At 43.2% G+C, this 25,047-nt stretch overlaps 1 protein-coding gene across 1 annotated transcript; it reads left to right on the top strand.

The window, feature by feature from the left end:
* Positions 1 to 202: 202 nt before the first annotated feature.
* Positions 203 to 23,308, top strand: LOC310776770 (cullin-5; the record flags this gene model as incomplete). Its single annotated transcript, XM_083636947.1, has 19 exons — positions 203 to 226; positions 4,744 to 4,853; positions 8,836 to 8,935; positions 9,840 to 10,016; positions 10,636 to 10,777; positions 11,436 to 11,581; positions 12,063 to 12,143; positions 12,891 to 12,984; positions 15,622 to 15,752; positions 16,416 to 16,523; positions 16,810 to 16,874; positions 17,194 to 17,326; positions 18,164 to 18,295; positions 18,559 to 18,682; positions 20,054 to 20,229; positions 21,237 to 21,398; positions 21,795 to 21,913; positions 22,443 to 22,566; positions 23,007 to 23,308. 19 exons carry the CDS (start codon positions 203 to 205, stop codon positions 23,199 to 23,201), a joined length of 2,343 nt encoding a protein of 780 aa, XP_083493073.1. The 3' UTR covers positions 23,202 to 23,308.
* Between the last annotated feature and the right edge of the window lie 1,739 nt (positions 23,309 to 25,047).

The raw sequence follows: 25,047 nt of genomic DNA, 5'->3' as shown, positions 1-25,047 counted from the left end.
TAGGTGTTCTCAGATGGATCTCTGTCAGACAAACTCTTATCAAATGGTCTGATGAGTATTTTAGTTGGGATTTGACCATTGACATGGAGGTAACTCTGGTGTGAAGGCAAGTTGGGGCATTACCATTATCCTCTCTGCAGGAGACGAGACAGCTGTAGCGCTTATCTCGCGAGATTCTGCGAGGTGATAAGTTGGAGGAAACATGGCGACGTCAAATTTGTTAAAGGTAAGAAGCACTTAAATGTATCGCATTTCCTGTGTTGGTGTGCAATGCAGACAGTTAATTGCCACGTATTTGCATGAAACCGGGGGAGTGGGTGCGTTTGAAATCACACTTGTCACCGTTGTCGTTCGCAGAGGTTCAGCTGCAGTACAAATGCAAAGGTTTCTCTTTGCTAATGCAAGCTAACCTGCTAGCGTCGTATTCCGGTGAGCCGGAACAACTGGCGACCATATAACTGGCGACCGTCAGCCAATTGCGTCTGTGGTTTCCACAGCTACGCCAGCTGTTGAAAGGACGCAACAGAATACGTAGCTGTCCTTGTGAATGCCTCCGTTTCGTTCCCCAAATAACATATCAAAACATACCTGTCTGACTGAGTTGTCTCATGAGACCTGAGGAACCGTGTCACGCAGGCTAAACACTCAGTCGCATTCTGAACTGACGATGTTTTGTTGTTGAAAACAGGAAGAGCACGCACTCAGCACAGGTTGGCCACGCCCACAGATCATCCAGCGACCAGGCCTGCGACCAATCAACCACCAATCTCAATGGAAAAATACCCTCAATCGCCAAACATACTACAAGATGCAATACAATGCAAGATTATATTTGATTTTAATATTGTTTTCTATTTGATCACAATTCTGTAATTGCTCAGTATAGATTTTGTAATGTAATGACTGAATGCCAGACTGTGTTAACAGAAAAAAAGTCTTAACACATTTCCTCTTCCAAGATACATTATTTACTTTGTTGCCTACTATGAAGAACATATAAATATGACAAACGCATACATATGAATTACTGTAGGCTATATTTTATCCCATTTGTATGCATTGTGTCTCTTGTACAGTGTGCTGTTTACCTTGGTGGAGTTGGAGTGTCCTGTTGATAGTATTGTGTTTCTCGTACTCTGTGACTTGTCCTGGGTTTTACCATTGTGAATTTGCTGCTGTAACAACTGCTATTCACCTCAGGACATATATCATCTTTGTAACACAAGAGATGAGCAGTTGTAGGAAACCCACTATATGGGCAGAAGTATGAACACCTAAACATACTGTGATTGTTGAGCATCTCTTAAAAAAACATGGGCATTAACGTGTCCAATAGAGAGCCAAATGACAAAGTCAACAGAATGCTTCTAAAAATAAGTTTCACTTGGTCAAACCAAGCGATTCAGCTATATTTAGACACCAGAACATTTCACTCGGACCAAAACGTCAACAAAAAGTCTAAAAAAACATCTTTAACTTGCTTTTTTCTTTGCTTTTTAGGTCTGAGTGAAATGTTATATGGCCCCTCGGCCCCTCCTGATTCCAATTCTAAATACTGTATAGCTGAATCACTTGGTTTGACCAAATCAAACTAGGCTACTTTTAGCATTTCATGAAATGTCCATGGAAAAAAGAATTGCAGATGAAATCCCTTGGTTCGTGTGCCTAAACCAGTTGGATCACACACAAATTAATGGAGCAAATGTTTGATTCAACCACACGGAAATAGTGGAGTTTTAAGATCCTGCATCAGCTGGACAACAATGTTGACAAGACCAAAAATGCATTATAGAATTGAGCCCCCCCCCCCACACACACACACACTCCTTACATCCCAACCAAGAACACAGACATCAGAAAGTAAAGTTATTTTAATGAGGGCAGGCCAAAATCAAATACTGTCCCTCAGAGCTAAACTAAGCAAGTAGCCTAAGCTAGGTGGAGGTATATTGCATCTTTTTCCAAGCTTGGGTGTCCATGACCCCAGTGTCCCATCAGGTCATCTACTGCAGTGGTTCCCAACCTTTTTTGTCTTATGTACCCCTTGAGCTGTTTTGCCAGGCCAATAGTAGCCTACCCCCTCACTCATGCCTGTTGATGATGCTCCTAAATTTGTTCTATAACTTTTAGTGTAATAATATGCAGACGTACAAAGAAATCCATACAAAAGATATGTTTCACTGAACTGACGTGTTTGGGATTGGCCTCCTTTTTCCTTTTATAACCAGGCTCTCCTAAATCTGAATCTGGAGCGACAGCAACTGGACGTTTTTGAGCCATTTATCAGTCATGTAACAGTTGACACCTGTCGGGGGGAACTAGTGCATGTGCGTGCATGTGCCATTTTAACAATGGGCTTATGAAATTACTTTTGAAATTATTTTTCTCCCATCATTTTGGAAATAAATTGTAATGCCAAATCTTTCCAAGTACCCCCTGCAAGCTGCTCAAGTAGCCTACCCCTAGGGGTACACGTACCCCTGGTTGGGAAACACTGATCTACTGTATATGCTCCAATTTCACAGCGGGTAGTACAAATGTTTTAAACGGCTGCTATTAGTGTGTTGGGAACAAGTGGATATACATGGAAACCATTGACAGTGTTTTTTTCTGTTAACAAAGTCTGGCATTTCCAGTCATTAGTGATCATACATTACAAATTCAAGACAAGAAGAGCAATTTAAAATAAATATAGAAAATAAATTTAGAATTCAAACTAATTATAAATAAAATACATAACAAAAATGAGTCAGAGGTCTAATCAGAAATCAAAATAGCCTATATATGTTTTGGAAATCACTCAAGGCGTGTCTGGTTTGTACACATTTCACTGCTTTCTTGAAATTAATAATCTCATTCATGAGGACTAAAAACACTGGTCTGGCATTCTGAATCTATACATCTGTGGATAAATTAGCCATAATAATTAAACTATTGTACATAAATTTCATTTTTTGTCTTGTTTTCATTTATTGTTTATTTGAGTAGAGACAGAGACATATAGCCTACATAGGACATTTAAACAATAAACGGTCTGATGTCATATATCATAACATTTATAGCCTAAGCTAATTTGCTGTTTGTCCCTAGATGTTATTAAAGCAAATATTAAAAGCATAATCTTCCATTGTAACTGTGTTGGTCGCAGGATGATCTGTGGGCGTGGCCAACCTGTGCTGAGTGCGTGCTCTTCCTGTTTTCAACAACAAAACATCGTCAGTTCAGAATGCGACTGAGTGTTTAGCCTGCGTGACACGGTTCCTCAGGTCTCATGAGACAACTCAGTCAGACAGGTATGTTTTGATGTTATTTGGGGAACGAAACGGAGGCATTCACAAGGACAGCTACGTATTCTGTTGCGTCCTTTCAACAGCTGGCGTAGCTGTGGAAACCACAGACGCAATTGGCTGACGGTCGCCAGTTATATGGTCGCCAGTTGTTCCGGCTCACCGGCTAGCTAACAGAGCCGGTGTTCTGCTCCTTTCAAAATGAACCCACTAAATAAATCGTCCGTGTTCGCAAGGCCATGTTGTGTGTCTTCCATGTAAACGGCGTATGTGCAGCACCTGTGACTCGGCTGTCTATATGAAGTGCCAGACGTGGAGAATCCAGATTTTCCCAAACAGGTGCTAAAATGATTAGCGTTAGCTAGCAGTTAGCCAGGTAGCTTGCAGGCTAGCAGGCACCTAGGAACATTAGGTAGCTTTGACAGCCCGGCCCGCCCCCCTCTTTGACAGCTCCAACAACTCAGACTGTCTCTGACTCTGGCAAACCTAGCTCCACATTCCAGCACAGATAGGATTGATGCCAACACAGATGACGGGAATGTGCAACAATATGATTTGATTTCATGTGAATTACACAATATCTCGCTTTGTGTGTGTCTCTCTCTCTCTCTCTCTCTCTCTCTCTCTCTCTCTCTCTCTCTCTCTCTCTCTCTCTCTCTCTCTCACACACACACACACACACTCTCACTCACTCTCTGTCTCTCTCTCTCTCTCTCACACACACACACACACACTGTCTGTTATGTAACTTATTTATGTCTGTTATGTACTTATTATGCAACTGTGTGAGATAAACATGTTTATCCCTCTCTAACGTTACCCCCCAATCTCTTTGTTGCCTTCCACATCTCTCTCTCTTTCCTTCTCATCTTTCCCCTCACCGCCTTCGGTCTCTGTATCCCTCTCTCTCTCTCCATCTCTGTCACCCCCCTAATTCTAATGTAAACGAGTGAGTGTGAGTCCCGAGTGGTAGCGAGTAAGTTGGTTAAACTCACTCCCCAGTATAATGGCCTGTTAACCAGCTCCACCAAGGGAGCTAGCTCTCCTCCCTTGGGGTGGTGGTTAGTGTGTGCGCTTTGCAAGCGGGAGATCATGGGATCGAATCCCACCTCCACCCCTGGGCAAGCCCCCAACATGGGTTGCTGCGCAGACTGTCAACATAACGCAGGCGACACTAACTCTATCTTTGTTCATTCTCTGCCTCTATTTTGCTCTCCCTATATCTTGGTATCTGCATCTCTCTCTTCCCTATCTCTGCCTCTCTGCATTTCTCTCACCTCTCCTCTTTCTCTCTCTCCCTCTGCTCCTCTCTCTCCCTCTCTCTCTCTCTGCTCCTCTCTCTCCCTCTCTCTCCATCTCTCTCTGTCTGCTCCTCTCTCTCTCCCTCTCTCTCTCTCCATCTCTCTCCCTCCCTCCCTCCCTCCCTCCCTCTCTTCCTCCCTCTCTCTCTCTGCAGAACAAGGGGTCCCTGCAGTTTGAGGACAAGTGGGATCTGATGCGGCCCATCGTCCTCAAGCTGCTCAGACAGGAGGCTGTCACTAAGCAACAGTGGTTCGACCTCTTCTCGTAAGAGCCACTCTTCACTTCAGCCCTTATTTCCTGCGGCCTTTTTGTGACCCATCGCTGTTGCACCAGAGTACCAGTATTTAAAATGTATTGTGCCGCCTGATTTGAGAAAGTTTGAGAGTTTTCCCAGAGCTAGTACTTAGGGATGAAACGATAAACCTTGATAATGATAAACCGTGATAACCATACCGTTTCAAATTTTCATTATCATTAAAATCGTGTTACCGGGATTACGCCGCTTTGGAAAACACAGTAAATACTGTCCATCATCAACCAAAGTTAGCAACGGTCTCCCGACGCAGGCGTGCAGCCTTGGTGAAATTATTTCAGTGTATCAGTACTTTTTGAAATTTTTCAGGCAGCACATTTGAACAATACTGTGGTAATAGGGCTCCATGATATTGGAAAAAACTGAGATTGCAATATATTTGTTTTCTGCTATATATATTGCGATAAGTATCAACCAGCAAAAGTTATAGCATATTGTGTTTGAGTTTATTTGCCTTATTACTTGACATTGCATGTCCTGTGATGTGACTATTGCGCATGCGCACATTGCGACGGCGATGCTGAAACTATATATTGTGCAGCCCTACATGGTAATACTGATAACGTGATAATTTTGGTCACTTTAATCGTGATATGAAATTTTCATACCGTTTCTTCTCTACCCTCTTTGCCTTTTTTCATGTCACATACAATTTTACTGTAGCTTGCATAAAATTCACACACCCGCAGATGTTAATGCCTGTAAAGGACTTGATTATCTTCATGCTGGTTATGTTTATCCTTACATGTTCCCAGAAGGTCATGCTCAGGAGGACTTAAGATAATTATTATGTCCAGCCTTTCACATGACCATGTTGTTTTGCTGCGAGCGTGCGGGAGCAGAGGAAGTCCTGCATTAGCTAAACATGGCCCATGGTAACCAGTTTTTTGTGGTATCTGTTCCCTCTTTTTAGATTAGCTGTGAATGGCTATTTGATTGATACGATTAAGTGTATAACTGAGTATAAAGAGCTGTAATGATAATGTTGTAATGTGATACTTTGGAGCTGATGGGAATTCATTTTCAGTCAGCTTGCTGGGCCCTTTAGTTGAATCAAAAATCTTTATACATTGGCATCTACCTGGTATCCAAGTCAACATTTTTGGTAGGGCTACTACTACAGCAATAACAGCCAGCTGGTCTCATTCCCTGGTTAAGGCCTGTTTAAGTAACCTGACGCTGCCAGATGGCTTGCTTTCACATAACCATCTGCAAACTAATCGCTCGGGAAACTGTCTCAAAGGGCAGGCATTTAGCGGCCAGTCTCACTGTCACTTGTCACTGACTTCACCTGTCCTAGTTTGACCTACTAGTCCAGGGATTTGAATAGGTGACAGAGATTTGATGAGTATAAGGAAATCTTTAAGATTATTACAGTAAAGTCAGTGACTTATTTCCATTGTGGACCTTGTGTTGTAAAGATGGCAAAATGGGTTCAGACTTCAGTCATAAATAAACCCATTCTCTTTCCATAACCTCCAGACTGCCACCGCTCTGACAGATTACAGGAGATTCATTGTAATTCTCCTCTATGCATCTGTCTTGCACACACTCAAACATGGCCTGGCCTTCTCATTACCCAAAAGGAACAGACCTTTTCCCCCCTCTGAATGAGTCATTTGGGTGTCTGTTCTGACATCCATTTCTGAATAAACCGAGGTTTCAGTTTTATACTCCCCAAAATATGTAGCCTGGGTAAACCCAGCCTCCACCTGACGTCTACGTACTATCAGTCATGAAGAACTTACAAAACGTACGTTACAGGCATAGTCTGTGATGTCACGTTGTAGGCTGGGTTCACCCAGGCTACAGAATATGCACAGAGAGACTTTAGGAGTTGTTTGAGAGGCTTTGGAATGAACAGCAAAGCATCCACTTAGTTTGGCTTCCCAGCATCAACACTAGGGATGGGTATCATTTCGTATTTTTCCGATATCGCTGCTAAACAATACTTTTAAAAATGGTACCAGTGCCCAAATGGTTCCTGGACCGACACTTTTAAAATGTAAAGCAGATCATCCCCTCCCCCCTCCCCATGTTAGTGAGGCGCATGCAGCGCTGGTTTCGGAGCACTGCAGGGCGCCTATTTCACTCAGCATGTCGGGCACGGCACCGAAAACATTTCCACCGCCGGTATCGGCAAACAAATCTGCGTTGCAATACGGCCTGGTAAGTACCGGTTGTAAAGGTACCATAGCAGTGCTACCGGGTTTTGGTGCCCAACCCTAATCAACACTGTGGACAGTGTGACTGTGAGATATGATTTTAGATTTTAGGTTTATTGTATGAAGTCTGGTGTTGCAGTGAGAAAGGAATTTCCCACTGCAGGATCAATACGACTACTACAGTACCAAAGCTAATACTACAGCTGCTTCAGATCCTGCTGTCAGATCCTTGCTTTGAACACAGAATGGGAGAACAGTCCACTCACAAACCACAGCATGCTATTTCAGTGCATTGCAAACACACACGTGACTAACATGTGTTGTGTTTTACATAACCCCCACACAATGTAATACATATGTAGGTAAGCCTTTTGCTAGGTGTGTCTGGCTCTTACAGTGGGGTGGAAGCCTATCTTGTTTCCATAGCATAGCTGACTAAAAGTGTTGTACAAGACTCTCTCACAATAGAAGGCTGGTATCCACAACTGATTTTGTCTGAGCTTTCTGATGGCTGTCTCTCTCAATTTTGTAGTTGAGGCTTAATTAACATCTGCCATTTGGTGGACTCTGTTGTCAATCAATCAATCAATCAATCAATCAATCAATCAATCAATCAACCAACCAACCAACCAATTAATTTATATTTATATAGTAATCATCATGACAAGAGTTATCCAAAGCATACCGTTTGTATTATGTGACCCTAGTGGGAATTAAACCCCTAACTCTGGCAGTGTTAGTGCCTTGCTCCACCAATTTAGTTGCACAGAGAATGGAACCACTAGTAAAGCTGTGATGACATTGGATGCTTTTTTTCCTCCTGCTTTTCTCCTGAGTTCAATGGACGCAAGGAGCATTACATCATTCTTGTTGCTATGCAACACATAAAGTTTTACAAAAACTTGCAATCTATCTAATTAGTTTTAGCTCGGTAGCTTGAAGTAACAAAGGAGTTAACATTAACGATTGCTCTGCTTGTGCTTCAAGAAATGGATGGTGAACGCATGTTGATATCCGAGAACAGGAGCATGGAGAGTTCTATCATCTCGTCCAAGAGCTCCGCCTATAGTAGCCATTTCAGGGTCTATTTTTAAATGGATGTAATGTACGGTATGGCTCAAGCTGAGACAGGTTCAACTGGGAGCATGCAGGGGAGCCTGTAGTTTGGAGGAGGTGAATACCTGCTCCTCTGTCTGAACCATTGAAAATAACTGGGATAAAAAGCTATGGCTGCATTCAAAAGAACATCCAATGTGATGTGATCACTGCCCAACCATAGTAGTGTTGCTGTACAGACTGAACAGCTTCACCTGCATGGCACTGTGCTGCAGTAGACACCTCCACCTCACCTGGATCTTCCATTTCTACCTGCCTTCACTGGCATGCTGTCTTCCTCAGTCCTTGATTGTGTAAAAGTTGTGGCATTGGTGATGTTTGAAACGATTTTAAGCATTCAGAGATTCAGCTTTTTCTTCCTTTAAATGTATTTTCTTGCTACGGAATACTGCACAACAGCTTTATTGGCTGGACGAAGTCTATTTGTTGTGTGGCAACATTAGCTTGTTGAAAACTTAACTCCTGAAGCGTTACTGTTTTCAATGGCAGAACTCCGAATGGATGGCTTCAGCCTTGCCTTACTCTGTACTATTTAAAGGTCACATCACATGTACTGTTTTGTATGTAAGCAGAAATATCACATTGAATGATAGCATCACACATACTTTTCTAAATGTAATACAGTCCCATGTCCTTATTGTCTGTCTTCCAGAGATGTTCATGCTGTGTGTCTGTGGGACGATAAAGGCCCAGCCAAGATCCACCAGGCTCTCAAAGAGGACATCCTAGATTTCATCAAACAAGCGCAGGCTGTAAGTGTGTGTGTGTGTGTGTGTGTGTGTGTGTGTGTGTGTGTGTGTGTGTGTGTGTGCTCCTTTTGTGTCCGTTTCTCTTATCTTTTCTTTTTTGCCCTGTCTTAATGTGTGTGTGAGAGAGCCAGAGTAGACAGTGTTTGCAACATGATTAAGTTACAAAGACTATGAAACCACAACAGATCAATAATAACTGATCACATTGGATGAGCTCTCCTCATGGGTGATGGGTCAGTATTACTGCATCTAATTTTCAACAGCCTCAGGCCTCAGTCCACCTGGAGCCTTTCTTTACAACACTGGCTTCTTTTCCTTGGTCATTTCAGTGGAAAGGTTACGCTGTTTGCATTTCCAGTAGCACTGAGAACTTAGTATGTTTATAAAGTTCACAGTGCTAGAAGTTCACAACATTTAAACTTTTTGGCAAAAGGGTGCTAGACTTCAAACGGCAGAAGCCACAAACACGAACAGCGCTTCCTACAGGTTTAGATGTAGCCATTGTAGAAGTCCCACGTTTTACTGGATGTTGCTGCACCTCAGAGGGAAATTGTTTGGGAAATTCAAATTCTGTTCACTCTTCATATACAGTACCCGAAATGGCAAAAAAATGGTCTGGCAAATAGCCTGAAAGATTTGACTTTTATGTTACAGTGAGGCTGTTTTATTCTATCTACAAACTTTGAGAAAGAGCATGTGGCAGTAACTGAAGTACCAGTGGAGGATAGTTGGATTCAGGATAGACGCAGGGCACGTTAGAGAACCTTCTCTGTTACTGTTATATCTGTTTAGCACTGCAAGCTTTCAAATGAGGCAAATGTTGCAAGGCACCAAGCACCATAGTGTATGACAGGATTTACAGGTTGATGTGTGTGACCTTTGACCCGTGGGTCTGTTGCCACGGCAGCGGGTGCTGAGCCACCAGGACGACACGGCGCTGCTGAAGGCCTACATCGTGGAGTGGAGGAAGTTCTTCACCCAGTGCGACATCCTGCCCAAGCCTTTCTGCCAGCTGGAGATCACACTGATGGGCAAACAAGGCAGCAACAAGAAGACCAACGTGGAGGACAGCATCGTACGCAAGGTGAGAGAAGAGGAGGAACGGAGAACAGAGGAGAAAGCCAGGGGAACCAAAAGTGATGAGTGAGGTATGACGTGTGAGGAGCAAGGAGGGTATCGACAAAAAGACCAAGGAGGAGAACAGCACTGTACACAATGTCAAAGAAAGAGGAGAAGAAATGGCTGAGGTGGAAGAGAGGAGGTGAAATGTGTTTACGCATGAACACTCTTATTGAGAGACTTATTCGCAGTGCAACAGTAGAATAAGCTTAAATTCCAACATCTTGAAAATTACAGGCAGCTCATAGTCAAGAATGCATGAGTCCGAGCCATTGTGGCCTAAAACCCCACCAATGAAAGAAGTGCTTGAAAAAGTCACTTATTTAATACTTTAGTGATTCTTCTAGGGAAAATATCTTTAAAATCTAAGAGATAAAAAAAAAAAAAATCAGATCAGAGCAAATTAGAATGAGAAAAGAAGAGGTGACATGATTTAGTTAATATATATATATATATTAAAAGCACTTCATAAATAAATGGAACCTGACAAGACTATTCCTGGGGATGGAAGGTAACTTTTATTATTTAAGATATTTTATGAAGACTTTTAGAGAGACACCCTTCCCCTCCCTTCCTTTCTCCAGCTGATGTTGGACACATGGAACGAGTCGATCTTCTCCAACATAAAGAGCCGTCTGCAGGACAGCGCCATGAAGCTGGTCCACGCTGAGAGGTTAGGAGAGGCCTTCGACTCCCAGCTAGTCATAGGAGTACGAGAGTCCTACGGTAAGGGCTGGGAGGGGTGGGGGTGTGACAGAAAACAACAAAGTTTACTATGCAATCTTTTACACTTTTTCCCTGCTGCCATTTCCAACCCTGATTTCACTGCTTACTGAACACCTGAGAGAAGCAGCATTTTGTTTGATTTCATGACATGCTTTCTGTTTCCCCCTAACCCCCATAATACATACATACATAAATAAACACATCCCCCATGAACAGGATGCAAGGTACCAATGTGCTATCAAAGTTCAACATCACTTCACAAGGTCTTGAATACAGTTGAAGTAATACAGTAATGAGCTTCATTTTCATACGAATAAATGTCTGTGTGGCTATTCTCTGTCACTGATTGATATTACACAATATTGATTAAACTTATAGCAAATTAATGACATTTGCTGTAAGGGCGTAACAAACAAGCACACACACAAAAACCATGCACACGCATACGAATGAGAGTTAATTCTGTTCACCATGGTAGTAAACATCTCTCCATCCCTTCATCCCTTCCTCCCTCTCTTTTGCTCTCCCTATCACTACTTCCCTTTTCTCTCTGTCCACTCCTCATTCTGTTGCTTCCTCTTCCTCCTCCCTCCCTCTCTCTCTACACTCAACTCTCTCTCTCTCTCTCTCTCTCTCTCAACTCTCTCTCTCTGTGTAGTCAACCTCTGTTCTAACCCAGAGGACAAGCTGCAGATCTACAGAGATAACTTTGAGAAGGCCTACCTGGACTCCACAGAGAGGTTTTACCGAACCCAGGCACCGTCCTACCTGCAACAGAATGGCGTCCAGAACTACATGAAATATGTATGTGAAAATAAGATGACTACAACAAGCATAATTATGAAGAACAATTATTCCTTATGCCTTTTAAAACTGCCATGATGTAATTTTTCACGAGTCTATAAAATGGCACCTTCCCTGATAATCCGATTTACTTATCTGATTTCACAGACCAACACATATAGTATCTAACTTGTAACTAGGCTGCCAGTGTCTGTTGAGTGATCCAGGTGCTAAGTGCCTAGGGTGTGACAGCCAGACGCCAGATAGCAGTGGTTCTTGTTATGGCTAATCAGACGTGCTAGATGTAAAATGTTGGCGTCGAAAAATATTGGAAATGTCATCTAAATTCTACATGGGCAAAACAAGAAAATAATATCCCTGTCTTTCGTCATTGATTATGTCTGTGCATGTCTGTGTGCATACACTACACACGTGTACATGTGTGTATGCATGTGTTTTTGTGTCTCTGTGCTGTGTGGTTTAGTAACTGTTTCTCTTGCAGGCAGATGCCAAGCTGAGGGAAGAGGAGAAGAGAGCACTTAGATATCTAGAGACACGTCGTGAATGTAACTCTGTTCAAGCAGTAAGTGTCTTGACAGGATCTCAAATACTCTGGATGTTTTTGTATCATATTTTACATAACATTAATTTTTCTTTAGCTAAGAATTCTCCTCATATCCTTCCAGAGAGATTGATTTTCTTTTCAGTTTTCCAGCATACATCCTCTGACTTTTCTGGTCTTGTGGTGTTGACCTCATCACATTACCTAAATATTGTTCAATTGCCTAATAAAATGTAATGTTTTTTTTGGGCAGACATTTCTTGTAATTCAAACCTAGAACAAAGAATAGAATAGAATAGAATGGTGTGAATAGGTGTGATCACACCTACAGTTTTTCCTTTGGTCTGAACAAGAGTAAGAAAGTTTTGGATTTGGTTAATTTTTGTCACATGGTCTCACAAGTCATCAGTCTATGGTTTGCCCTCAGTTGTGCCTTTTGTCATGCTAGGCTTTCCCAGCATGAGTACCTGCTGGCTATCACATGTCATCATCAGTCTTCCTATATCAGAATACCTTGTGTTTCGGGGTTGTTTCCTGTAGTTGGTTGAATTACGTTCTCACTTCTAACACACCGCACAGCAGTTCTCTTGATGGAGAACTGAGAAACACATTGTCAGGTGTCCCAGTGGCGTCATTTGATGCCACCAGAATTCAAATGGAATTGTTTTCACCTGAATAAACCAACCAAACTAAAGGAGTAAACAAGCTCCACAGATGCTTGAAGTGAATACACCCTCAAATAACTAATTTCTCTGTGTGTCTTTCTAGCTTATGGAATGTTGTGTGAATGCTCTGGTGACCTCGTTCAAAGAGACCATCCTAGCCGAAAGTCCAGGAATGATCAAACGCAACGAGACAGACAGTGAGTGCCCACTTCTGCATATTATCGTCATGTTCTATTTGAAACGTATCACGTGAGCTTTTATGACTGTAGTGTAGGCTGCAGAGTTTGGTACCTGCATCTCAGAATCAACCATCCACACTCACCCTTTCATCAGCCAGCTAGACTTTAACAGGCAATGTGCACCAGATGCGTTACGGCTGCGGCAAAACTGCCAGATCGACTCTCGCCCATGTTAATTGTTTAGCGATACATGTGGTATGTAAGAATTATGCACCTGTTCTATTTTTGTCGGATCCCGCATCCGTCTGAAAGATTACGTGAGTGTGGGTCTTTTCGCAGCCGTACCGGAGCCGTACCACATCTCTTCCGGAGGCGGTGTATTCGCCCTAAGAATAGAATACGACCTTCTAGTGATGTTTGTGTTAGTGCCAGCAAGCCAATAGTCGACTAACTTACCAAACACAGTGGTTGGTCAGCTGGTGGTACTTTTCCCATGCCATCTCACCTCAGCCAAGTTGGATATTAGGCCATGAGCTTCTAGTTTGTTTTGTAATCTTTTATTAATCTAGGAAATGTTGACACCAGTGACACACACATGGCCCTGCTTCACATTCACACAGTTCCATATTGATACAGCTTCTACTGTTTGCTACTGGAGCAGCTGGAGAGTGTCTTGCTCAGATGTACTGTACCTCAACAGCAGTTGTCAAGGGAGGGAAGAGCATTTCTCATTCACTTAAGTCTTAATCCATTTATTAATGATTATTTCTCCAGCCAATCTGTGAATTGGAACCAGTGCCTCCCTGGTCACTAGTTTGCTACTTCTGTTTCTGTGATGCAAAGCAAATAAAGCATAGCTATATACCCACATGGAGTCAGTGGCGTGCCATCCATTAGGCGAACTAGGCAAATGCTAGGGGCGCTTGAGCCGTTAGGGGCACCAGAGAGGGTAATTCTCTCTTTTTTTTTAACAAATAATTTTTCATGATAATAGGCCTACTATTATTTTGCAATAGTAGACAAAAAATAAGCACAACAACGTCTTAAGTCTTTAAATAATAGTGAAATCATTTTTCTAATTCTGGCTGCCTGGGCTGCAGCACTTTCACCATGGTCCCTAATCCATACCACCCCACCCACTGCGCGGCCGCGCCCCCTTCTACCTGCTCGGAGCTTTTTCCCAGAGTGGGGGAAGGGCGATTCTGAGCAGCAGTTTTAGCGGTGACATCAGAAGCGTCATGCCCATTGTAACTGAGGGGGCAATTGCCCCCTCAAATTTTTGAGAGGTAAAAAAAAAAAGTTGACGTTTATTTATGTTTGTAGTTAAAACAAAAACATAAATACTGTATAGGCTACATATAGTACAACACAAAAGGCTGTTATTTAACCTTTGTCGCCACCTGGTGAGTAAATATACTAAAACCATTAAAATTGACAACCGGTCCGCAACTTTTTTTCCCATGTATCTACCAGTCCTTGGCACAAAAAAGGTTGGGAACCCCTGCTCTAGAGGACACTAGATGAGACTAATGGAAGAGAAAATATGTCTACCTTCTGAAAAGGCAATACCAGCCAACATTGTGTTACATTGCTTTGAAACGTGTGGTCTCCCTTTTTTGTCAAGTCCATTGAGCCTGGGCAGTGGCAATGTACTTAGTCTGGTGATTATGAATCTTTCCAGGAGGCTGAGCAGTTTGGAAAATAGCCTTATGGTTCCACCTGCTCAGTCTATTAATTTAAAATGAGATATTCCTCTAAATCAATAGCCTTATGGTTCCACCTGCTCAGTCTATTAATTTAAAATGAGATATTCCTCTAAATCAATAGCCTTATGGTTCCACCTGCTCAGTTTATTAACTTAAAATGAGATATTCCTCTAAATCAATAGCCTTATGGTTACACCTGCTCAGTCTATTAATTTAAAATGAGATATTCCTCTAAATCAATAGCCTTATGGTTACACCTGCTCAGTCTATTCATTTAAAATTAGATATTCCTCTAAATCAATAGCCTTATGGTTACACCTGCTCAGTCTATTCATTTAAAATGAGATATTCCTCTAAATCAATAGGCTTATGGTTCCACCTGCTCAGTTTATTAATTTAAAATGAGATATTCCTCTAAATCAATAGCCTTATGGTTACACCTGCTCAGTCTATTAATTTAAAATGAGATATTCCTCTAAATCTGGCTTCCAACCCCCAAAAAAAAAAAATTTTTTGGGGGGGGGGGCACCAGCAAAAATCTTGCCTAGGACACCAACTTGGTCAGGCACGCCACTGCATGGAGTAGACATTTTCATGCCTTGGAGCTGCAGCATGGTCACAGTCTTCTGCTGTTGGCCACTAGACGGTTTTACTGGAGCAGTTGGGAATCAAGTGCCTTGCTCAAGGGCATCTTAACAGTGGTTTCGAAGGCAGGGGAGAGCGTTACCAGTGTACCTTACCTCAAAAGGTTTTTCAAATCTGTATCTGTGGATCCAAACCGACAGCCTTCTGCTCACAAGCTTTTCTGATCTTTACACTGCAGCAGCCCTCACATCTAAATGTGAGGGCTGCTCTCTCATCTTTGTTGAAATGCAGCTCAAAGCATATCACTTCCTCTGTGCACCGTGCTTGTCCTGTGTGTAACACTGATTTCCTTCCCCCGGTGCAGAGCTCCACTTGATGTTTTCTCTGATGGACAAGGTTCCCAGTGGGATCGAGCCCATGCTGAAAGACCTGGAAGACCACATCATCAATGCTGGACTGGCAGACATGGTGGCTGCCGCCGAGACTATCACTACTGTATGTGTACACACACACACACACACACACACACACACACACACACACACACACACACACACACACACACACACACACACAAACCATCAGGCAGCACTAGTGGGACTCAAACGCATTAATTTGCCCTGCAAGCCTAGATGTAAAGATGTAGATTGCAAAATGATCAGATGATTATTGCAGATTTAATTGCAGTGCAGCCCTGTAAGCAGAATTACTTCTTGCGAATGTGATATCAGAACTCCTATTATTTCAGTAGGTTCACTTCAGTTGGTGTACATGTGTTGGATGTGTTTCAGACACCCAGAGGGAAAAGAAGTTATTAATTGAGATCAGTATTGATTATAGGGCTAGCCAATATCGGTGGGTCAACCACTAACTGATAATAAGGATGGACATAGTGAAAAAAGATGACTGGTAGACGCTAGCTAGAAGCTAGCTTTTTACAGTTTTTGTAAGCAATTGTGTGTGTGTGTGTGTGTGTGTGTGTGTGTGTGTGTGTGTGTGTGTGTGTGTGTGTTTTCCAGGACTCTGAGAAGTATGTGGAGCAGTTGTTGACTTTGTTTAACTGTTCAATAAGTTGGTGAAGGGTAGACGCTAGCTAGAAGCTAGCTTTTTACAGTTTTTGTAAGCAATTTTGTGTGTGTGTGTGTGTGTGTTTTCCAGGACTCTGAGAAGTATGTGGAGCAGTTGTTGACTTTGTTTAACCGCTTCAGTAAGTTGGTGAAGGAAGCCTTCCAGGACGACCCTCGCTTCCTCACCGCCAGGGACAAGGTCTGTATTCCTCACATCCAAGGCTCAACAAGACAATTAAACTCTTAAAAATCCTACCTGAATGGATTTGATAACCAGTTAAAGGAAAATCTGAAGCATACTTAAATATTTAATATCAGCTTTTGGCAAAATGCATTTGAGTTTGAGTTCCATTTGCGGACTTACCTTGCTTAGAGCTGCTGAGTGGCTTCCACTTGTTGTCTTCCTAAAGTTTGTTGTGTATTTATTCTTAGAGTTGCTATGATGAATGAAGGTGAGCGCTTGTCTCTGTTCTATCCCCCCCCAGGCATACAAGGCCGTTGTCAACGATGCCACAATATTCAAACTGGAGCTGCCTCTGAAACAGAAAGGGTGAGTGGAGCGCTTTGTCTTCTACATGGTCACTGACCAGCCCAAAGTTACCATCAGGAAGTCTGTGGGAACAACTGAGATGCTGGATTGTCTTTGTTCCTATTTTGATCGGTGTGTGTGTGTGTGTGTGTGTGTGTGTGTGTGTGTGTGTGTGTGTGTGTGTGTGTGTGTGTGTGTGTGTGTGTGTGTGTGTGTGTGTGTGTGTGTGTGTGTGTGTGTGTGTGTGTGTGTGTGTGTGCGTGCGTGCGTGCGTGCGTGCGTGCGTGCGTGCGTGCGTGCGTGCGTGTACGTGTACGTGTGTTTGTTTCCATCCATCCAGTGTGGGTCTGAAGACTCAGCCGGAGTCCAAATGTCCTGAGCTGCTGGCTAACTACTGTGACATGCTGCTGAGGAAAACTCCTCTCAGCAAGAAACTCTCCTCCGAGGAAATAGAGCTCAAACTCAAGGAAGTGGTGAGTCTTTGGCCTGGTTAGCCTGGCCTTCACGAAACTCCGCCAAACGGGGCTTAGCCAGGGCTTACTCACTGTTCATGTTGGTCTTACAGTTTGTTTCTTGTTGATTGAAAGAAGGTGTTTCAGAGTTGAAATGTGGTTGTAATCTCACTTTAGGAACATTTCATGTTGTGATGTTGTAATGACTGCTGCATATTCAAATAACTTGACTTTAAATGAAGTTTATGAGAAGCAACTGGTTAAAGACAGATGGCTTTATTTGGGACTATATACAAAAGAGATAGATGTGAAAAATAGACACTCAAAGCTTGATTTTGTTGTTAAAATCCACTTTGGAAAAGGAAAACTCCCTGTCAATGTCCACCAAACATTGACGCAAATCGTTATACAAGGCCACAGCGCTATATATGTAAAAACCTCCAGTTGCAACCACAACTCGCAACTCACAACAAAGATAACTCGTAAGAAAAACAAAAAGCCAGTGCTCAAAATGTATTTTTTGGCGGGAGTCTTTTTAATGCCACTGGGTGAGCACAACATCAGCGGACGCGTTTCAGCATAGGCCCTAGATCCTCTTTGCACTGCTCTCGAAGCTTTAGTTGGCAGCTCGCAGCCAGCTTGAGAAGCTTGAGTTGGCCTAATACAGTATACTGTCAAAACCTGCTCAGACCTTCCCTCACTCCAGTGTAAAAAAAACTGCACAGTTGCCAGGTTGCTGGCCCTCTGGAGCACCAAATGGGGTGGAAACTCACCATATATAGACTTGATGAAGGTTATTAGCTGAAACGTGGTTTATGGTTTTCATAACTCCTGTCCTCTCCTCTTCTCTCCTCCCAGCTCTTGGTGTTGAAGTATGTCCAGAACAAGGATGTGTTCATGCGTTACCACAAAGCTCACCTGACCAGGCGTCTGATTCTGGACATCTCAGCAGACAGCGAGATCGAGGAGAACATGGTGGAGTGGCTGAGGGTGAGTCTCACACACACACACACACACACACACACAGCGACATGTCATACACACAAATACACTCATTAATGCATGCTCACACACTCGCCATTTCCAACTCCTTTTGTTCTTCGTGAGACACATCTAATCACACACAGTGAAGTTGGAGTATTTTGCAACATAACAGAAGTTTATTAAGAAATATGCATGAATGAATGAATCTCTTCCTCTTTCTTTCCCTCGTGTTTCTCCCTGGTTTCCTGCATGCTTCCGTCCGTCTGTAGGAAGTAGGAATGCCGGCCGACTACGTGAACAAGCTGGCTAGGATGTTTCAGGACATCAAGGTCTCAGAAGATCTCAACCAGGTCTTCAAGGAGATGCACAAACACAACAAGCTGGCACTGCCAGGTAGGATACACACACACACACACACACGGGCATGCACACGCGCACACACTAGGGGTGTCGCGGTATATGTATTCGTCCCGTGAGTTCACGGTACGGGCATCACGGTACAATACATGGAGCTCCACGACGAATACGCCGAATCCAGAAGGTGGCAGTAAAGCACCTAAACGAACGCTGTTTGAACGCCATTAAATGCCACAGAAGAAGACACGCAAAAACAACACGAGAAAGCCGTCCATTTTGTCAGTCACTTTAACTAACGCTATGGCGAGAGGCGAGGCATGCAAGATACCAGAGCTTGAAGAGCCGCCACCTTCTTTTAAATCAGCGGTGTGGGAGAGTTTCGGGTTCCCAGTCGACTACAACAGCGATGGAGTGCGAGAGATTGATTGAACAAAGACAGTGTGTCGGCGTTGTTCGGCAGTTGTTGGGTACGTCAGTGGAAACACCTCCAACATGCTAACGCATCTCAGGCGACATCACCCAGATGCACCGCTCAAGAAACGGGACAACTGCTTCTCCCTGCTGCTTTTAACCATCCTCTGAATGCCAACACAGACCGACACAAGAAGATACAGAGGCGATTGGCATCTACATTTCCATGGATATGCGCCCATATGCAGTGGTAGAGCAAGCCGGCTTCAGGCATTTATTAAACGTACTCAAGCCTCCTTACAAGGTCCCATGCCGTTCACACATGAGCGAAACCGTGGTCCCACCACGTCTGTACAAGCACACACGAGCAGTGATTGAGCACGGCCTGTCCACTGCACCCACCGTTGCATAAACCCAGCAGAGCCCTACATACAAACCCAGCACAGCCCTACATAAAATATAACCTAATGCAAGAGAGTGTAGTTCACTGTTAATGTACTGTTTACTGCTTGAAACAGGGCCATGCTGTACCAGTTTGTGACACTAGTTGGAGCACTAGTACTGCCTGTTCAAAATGAATGCCCAAGGTTCCAAATAAAAAATGAAAAGATGTTTTTTTTTTTGCTTTTTCCTACGTTGTAAAACCGAGGTACGTACCGAACTGTGACTTTTGTGTACCGTGACACCCCTAGCACACACACACACAAATAGAACAAGCTGGTACGACCGATTCAATTTTAGCAACAGAATAGCTAAACAGAAAACAACAGAGCTAATAATAAACTATTTCCCTACAGGGATAAATATATTATCAGATCATTTTGTGAAATTTCACATTCAAGTATTTTCCTATCTTTCCTTCCCTCTCTTTACAACGTATCAGGGCAAGAATACTGTTCAATCAGTTATTAACCACCAGGCCATCTTGCCACCCAAACACCAATACCTGCTCAGGTAAAAGAACATTTGATCCTCTCTCTCCCTCCTTTCCTGCAGCGGACAGTGTGAATATTAAGATCCTGAATGCCGGCGCGTGGTCGCGGAGCAGCGAGAAAGTTTTTGTCTCACTACCTACGGAGCTGGAGGATCTGATCCCCGAGGTGGAGGACTTCTACAAGAGGAATCACAGCGGTCGCAAGCTCCACTGGCATCACCTCATGTCCAATGGCATCGTGAGTGAATTGGGGGGAGGAGGGGGATAGAGAAGCCAATGCTCATACAGCTGTGGAGAGTAGTGGTCGACCAATATGGGTTTTTCAATGGCCGATGCCCATATTTAGAGAGCAGGGAGGCCAATTGGCAATATAATTATAATGCTGATATCATTTTTTTGGTATCTGATAAAATACAACAATTGAATAATAACAAATGAGACACAAAATTGCTGAACCTAAATTAAGATGTATTTAACACTTAATCTTATTGTCTGCATTGTCTGTTTGCTTAAGTCAGTGGTTCTCAAGCTTGTTTGGCTTCTGCCAGATCTGCACTCTGTCTGCAGTGCACTTATTAAAATAAACACATAAATAAATAATAAATAAACTTTGTAAAAAAAAACATGAATGAAAAATAAACATTTTAGTGCACATAACAGCAGCACTTATCAGCAGATAGCTTGATAGCTCTTGTTTCTGAGAGAGAACAAGACATTTTGTTTATTGGTCTCATGGGCGCTGTATAGTATCCATTCATTGGCCGACTGATTGATCTATCACTAGTGGAGAGCCTATCATACAAATACGGAACTTTATGGAGTTAAAAATGATTTTTTTCAGGCTTGGAATGGATACAGAAACTGATACTTGCTCAGAATTCTTTGAAAATGTTCTGGACAAATGTTATTTGAATTTATTTCTCTCAATTCTTTCCATGAAGTTACAGTTTACCCATTTTACCGTCCTTCCTCCCAAAACCTTTCCTCCTCCTATTCTTCCCCAACCTCGTCTCCTGTCTTCTCTGATCTTCTCATCTTTTTCTTGTTGCTTCTCTTTGCTTCTCATCTCTTCTGGTCTCAACTTGTCTCTTCTCCCATCTCTTCTTCTCATTTCCTCTCGTGGTCTCTTCTCTTCTTGTCTCGTCTCGTCCCTTTCCATTGGTCCCTGTGCTTCTCACCTTCTCCTCTTCCTCTTCCTTTGTTTGTCCCCCACCTCTTCCTCTTCCTCTACTCCTCTCTTCTCAGATCACCTTTAAGAACGAGGTGGGTCAGTACGACCTGGAGGTGACGACCTTCCAGCTGGCTGTGTTGTTTGCCTGGAACCAGAGACCGAGGGAGAGAATCAGCTTTGAGAACCTCAAACTGGCCACAGAGCTGCCTGACGCAGAGCTGCGCCGCACACTCTGGGTCAGACCATGGGCACACACAAACACACACACACACACACACACACACACACACACACACACACATGCATTATTGTTTCAAAATTTGATACTACTACTACGTTTTCCAGCTCTAACAAAACTGCGGGTTAAATATTTTTTTGGGGTGTCTACTTTTGACAGCTCTGTAATTCCATATGCCAAGTTTAAATGTATAGCCCGTCATCACAAAACCCAGATCTAACTCATCAACATTCAGTCAAAAAACAAAATCATGTAATTCAGTATGCAACAAAACAAAGCACAAGACACAAAATCGCATGTTGGAAACATAACCCACCTAACGTACCTGGTGCAAGTATTGAACTTTTATGAAAATCAATATTGATTTCATGTCTGTCTGTCTGTCTGTCTGTAGTCCCTGGTGGCCTTCCCTAAGCTGAAGAGGCAGGTGTTGTCCTACGACCCTCCAGTCAGCTCGCCCAAAGACTTCACTGACAGCACACTCTTCTATGTCAACCAGGAGTTCTCGCTTATGTACGCCATGGCCTTGTTTATTCAAACAAAACAAGACAAATCTAATTTAGTTCCTGGCTTCAATGTCTCAACTTTTTTAAGGCTTCAGTTAATGATTTGTCTCTCAAGTTATGATATTAAGGGATGTAGAGCTGTTCAATTCCCCATCAATATTGTTTTTTATGTATTGTATCCTAAAGACATTATTGGAGGAATGTGATCTTTTTTCTTCTTCTTTTTTTTCTCTTTTTTGGTCATTTAATGGGGCCAACAGCGGTGTATAGGAAATACATTTTGCCTGTATTTATATTGACTAGGTATGTGCTCAGGCATGTTTAATGGGAGACTGATAACAGATAACTTTGAGTTGTTCGATTTAAACTTAGCTTTCAACAATCCATTTTCCAGCGGTTTCAGGTCTGCTAAAGCATCACACCTAGTCGTGGTCTTAATTGACACCTCTCAAAAAATAAATAAATGCATGAATCGCTCACGTTTGGGAAATTGATCTTGTGTGTGTGTGTGTGTGTTCGTGTTTGTGTGTTTTTAGCAAAAACTCCAAGGTCCAGAAGCGAGGAAAGATTAACCTGATTGGTCGCCTTCAGCTGACCACGGAGCGAATGAGGGAAGAGGAGAATGAAGGCATTGTTCAACTCAGAATACTCAGAACTCAGGTATGGCAATCCAACGTTAGGGTCAGAGAGTAGAAGCAAAAGAGATAGGTGATGGAGGGGGTGAATTGTTGCGCTAAGGAGTTAAATTCACACCCGTTAAATTCACACCCATTAAGTGAGTAGAATGTATTTTCCTCTACAATTCTTTTTGCTTCCTGTTTTTACCTTTTCAGTGTTTATTTTCTCCTCTGTAAATCGCTTTGTAACCATTGGTTACATACATTGGTTAGATTGGAGGCTGCAGTGCTTCTTATCTAATCATGTTAAAGATTGTGCAGTTGGATGCCAATAATGTGGAAAAGTATGTATCAGCACTCGAAACATCTGTTGTATTTTATTCTATTCTTTCTTTCTATTTGACCAGTGTATATTGTATATACGGTACATAGAGCCTGTACAAGTGTTGTACAAGTGTTGCTTTTGCATTCCGCCCCCTCCAGGAGGCCATCATCCAGATCATGAAGATGAGGAAGAGGATCAGCAACGCCCAGCTGCAGACGGAGCTGGTGGAGATCCTGAAGAACATGTTCCTGCCTCAGAAGAAGATGATCAAGGAGCAGATTGAGTGGCTCATTGAGCACAAATACATCAAGCGAGACGAGACGGACATCAACACCTTCATCTACATGGCCTAGGGAGGCCAAGCGGACCGGAGCGCTTTCTAGCTCCGCTTTTTTTTACACCTGGCCCCCGACCGACGCTTTAAACACTCGGAAGAGGAAGAAGGGAGAAGAACGATGACGAGCAGGCATTATGCCGAAGGACAAGGAAGAGAGTTTCTGCCAGAAGAAGCGTGGGTGTTTGTGTGTGTGTGAGACGGCCGCCAGTTGTAATTGGAGCGTCGATGCGAGGCGAAGTGTCGAGTCGTCGAACTGGCTGTCGTCTCCAACGCCCTCTAGTGTCAACTGGAGGAGAGGGATGGCAGCATGCGCCGTCTGCCAGCAGCTCAGAACAAATGATTAGTGACATAATTAAATTCAATACTTCCTGCCTTACTTTCGTTAGCGACGGACTGCGGTGGAGGAGCCGGGATGGGGGGGGGGTTTGCAGGTGGGTGGGGGACGCGTGGAACTAGCTGATATCAATCCTTTGCTTTCACTTGACGCCACAGCTGTCACCTGTGGCCGTTCTTTGCGGCGGCCATTTGTGCCCCTCCCATCGAGCGTTTGTTTTATTTCAACTGGGAACGCAAAGAAAGGCGCGTGTGAAAGCGGCCCGTGAGGAGGAGGAGGAGTGTGAACACTGAGAGACTAGTCGATACTACCGAGGAGTATTTTGCCAAATGTGTGTGTGTGTGTCTGTGTGTGTGTGTGTGTGTGTGTGTGTGTTGTGTGTTTGCGTGCATGGAGAGTGTCTGGCCTTCTAAGTGTGGGTGTGTGCGTGTTTGTGTGTACTTTCAACAGCATGCTGCTCTCTGAGATGTTTTCGTTAATTGGAGGATCTGTCACATTGGTCAGTGGTTGTGTGTGAAAAGTCAGACCAGGGTGAGAGATTATGACTAGCCGTCACTCAGATGCTGGGATCTTTTTCTTTTCTTTTTTCTTTTTTTTTTTGCTGTGGCTGGTCAGTTTGTCAACAGGTAACCAGCTGTTGTTTGGACACCTGAGTCTATTCTCAAAAGTGCAGCTGGCTGGTATTAAATAAGTGAAATTGTTCTATGAAATGAAGCCAGTGCTACTATTCAATAGCTAGAGAAAACACGAGCTGAGGGCAGTGAGCTTTAATAGCAGCTGAATGCAGCCAGACAAGAGTGTTGGCACGTCCACAATCATGGGGTACTTCAATGAAATGGGGGGGGGGGGGGGGGGGATACTCACACTGTGGTGAGGCTCCTTTGGTGAGTTTTGTTTTTAGACAGCGTTAATCTTTCTTCTGTTTCAGTACCAGAGTAGAATGCCATATACCGTAACTGAACCAAATGCAGAATGCACATGACTACAGATATTTATTTCATTCAGGATTACGGTTAACGAGCTGTTGGTTTTTGAGGTTTTCCTAATGCAGATGATTCGAGGGCAGTGCACTGTATGAATTATCTGACATAGCCATTATTGTGTGTTGGGGTCGCCCCACGTCTCAGAATGTCACATCACACACTTTTCAACACATTAATGAATAACACACTGATGCAACATCTTAACATACATGTTTTGCATTGAAAGACAGTGCAAACGTGTATTTTCCCCAAACTAGACACTCGGGTGTGTTGAAAATGACGCTTTTTGAGAGTGCGACGTCTGAAAGAGAAAAGCCGATGAGTGCGAGGCGTTTGCTAACGTATGAGTTGTGGTTTTAGGTGAAGCGGTAGTTGAGGTGGTGGTTACCTGGCTATGCGAGCCTACTCACTGGTTGTTATTTCCCCCCAATATACGTTTCCTGATGGGTGTAAGAGAGCCCCAGACTTGCCATTTACAGAGTTTTATTCCAAAATAAGATATCTGACAAAAACGCTATACTCTTATAAAGCGATTGCTGGCTTGA

This window comes from Poromitra crassiceps, assembly GCF_964638095.1.
Source record: "Poromitra crassiceps genome assembly, chromosome: 5".
Classification (NCBI taxonomy): domain Eukaryota; kingdom Metazoa; phylum Chordata; class Actinopteri; order Beryciformes; family Melamphaidae; genus Poromitra; species Poromitra crassiceps.
This window is presented reverse-complemented; position numbering and strand designations above follow the sequence as displayed.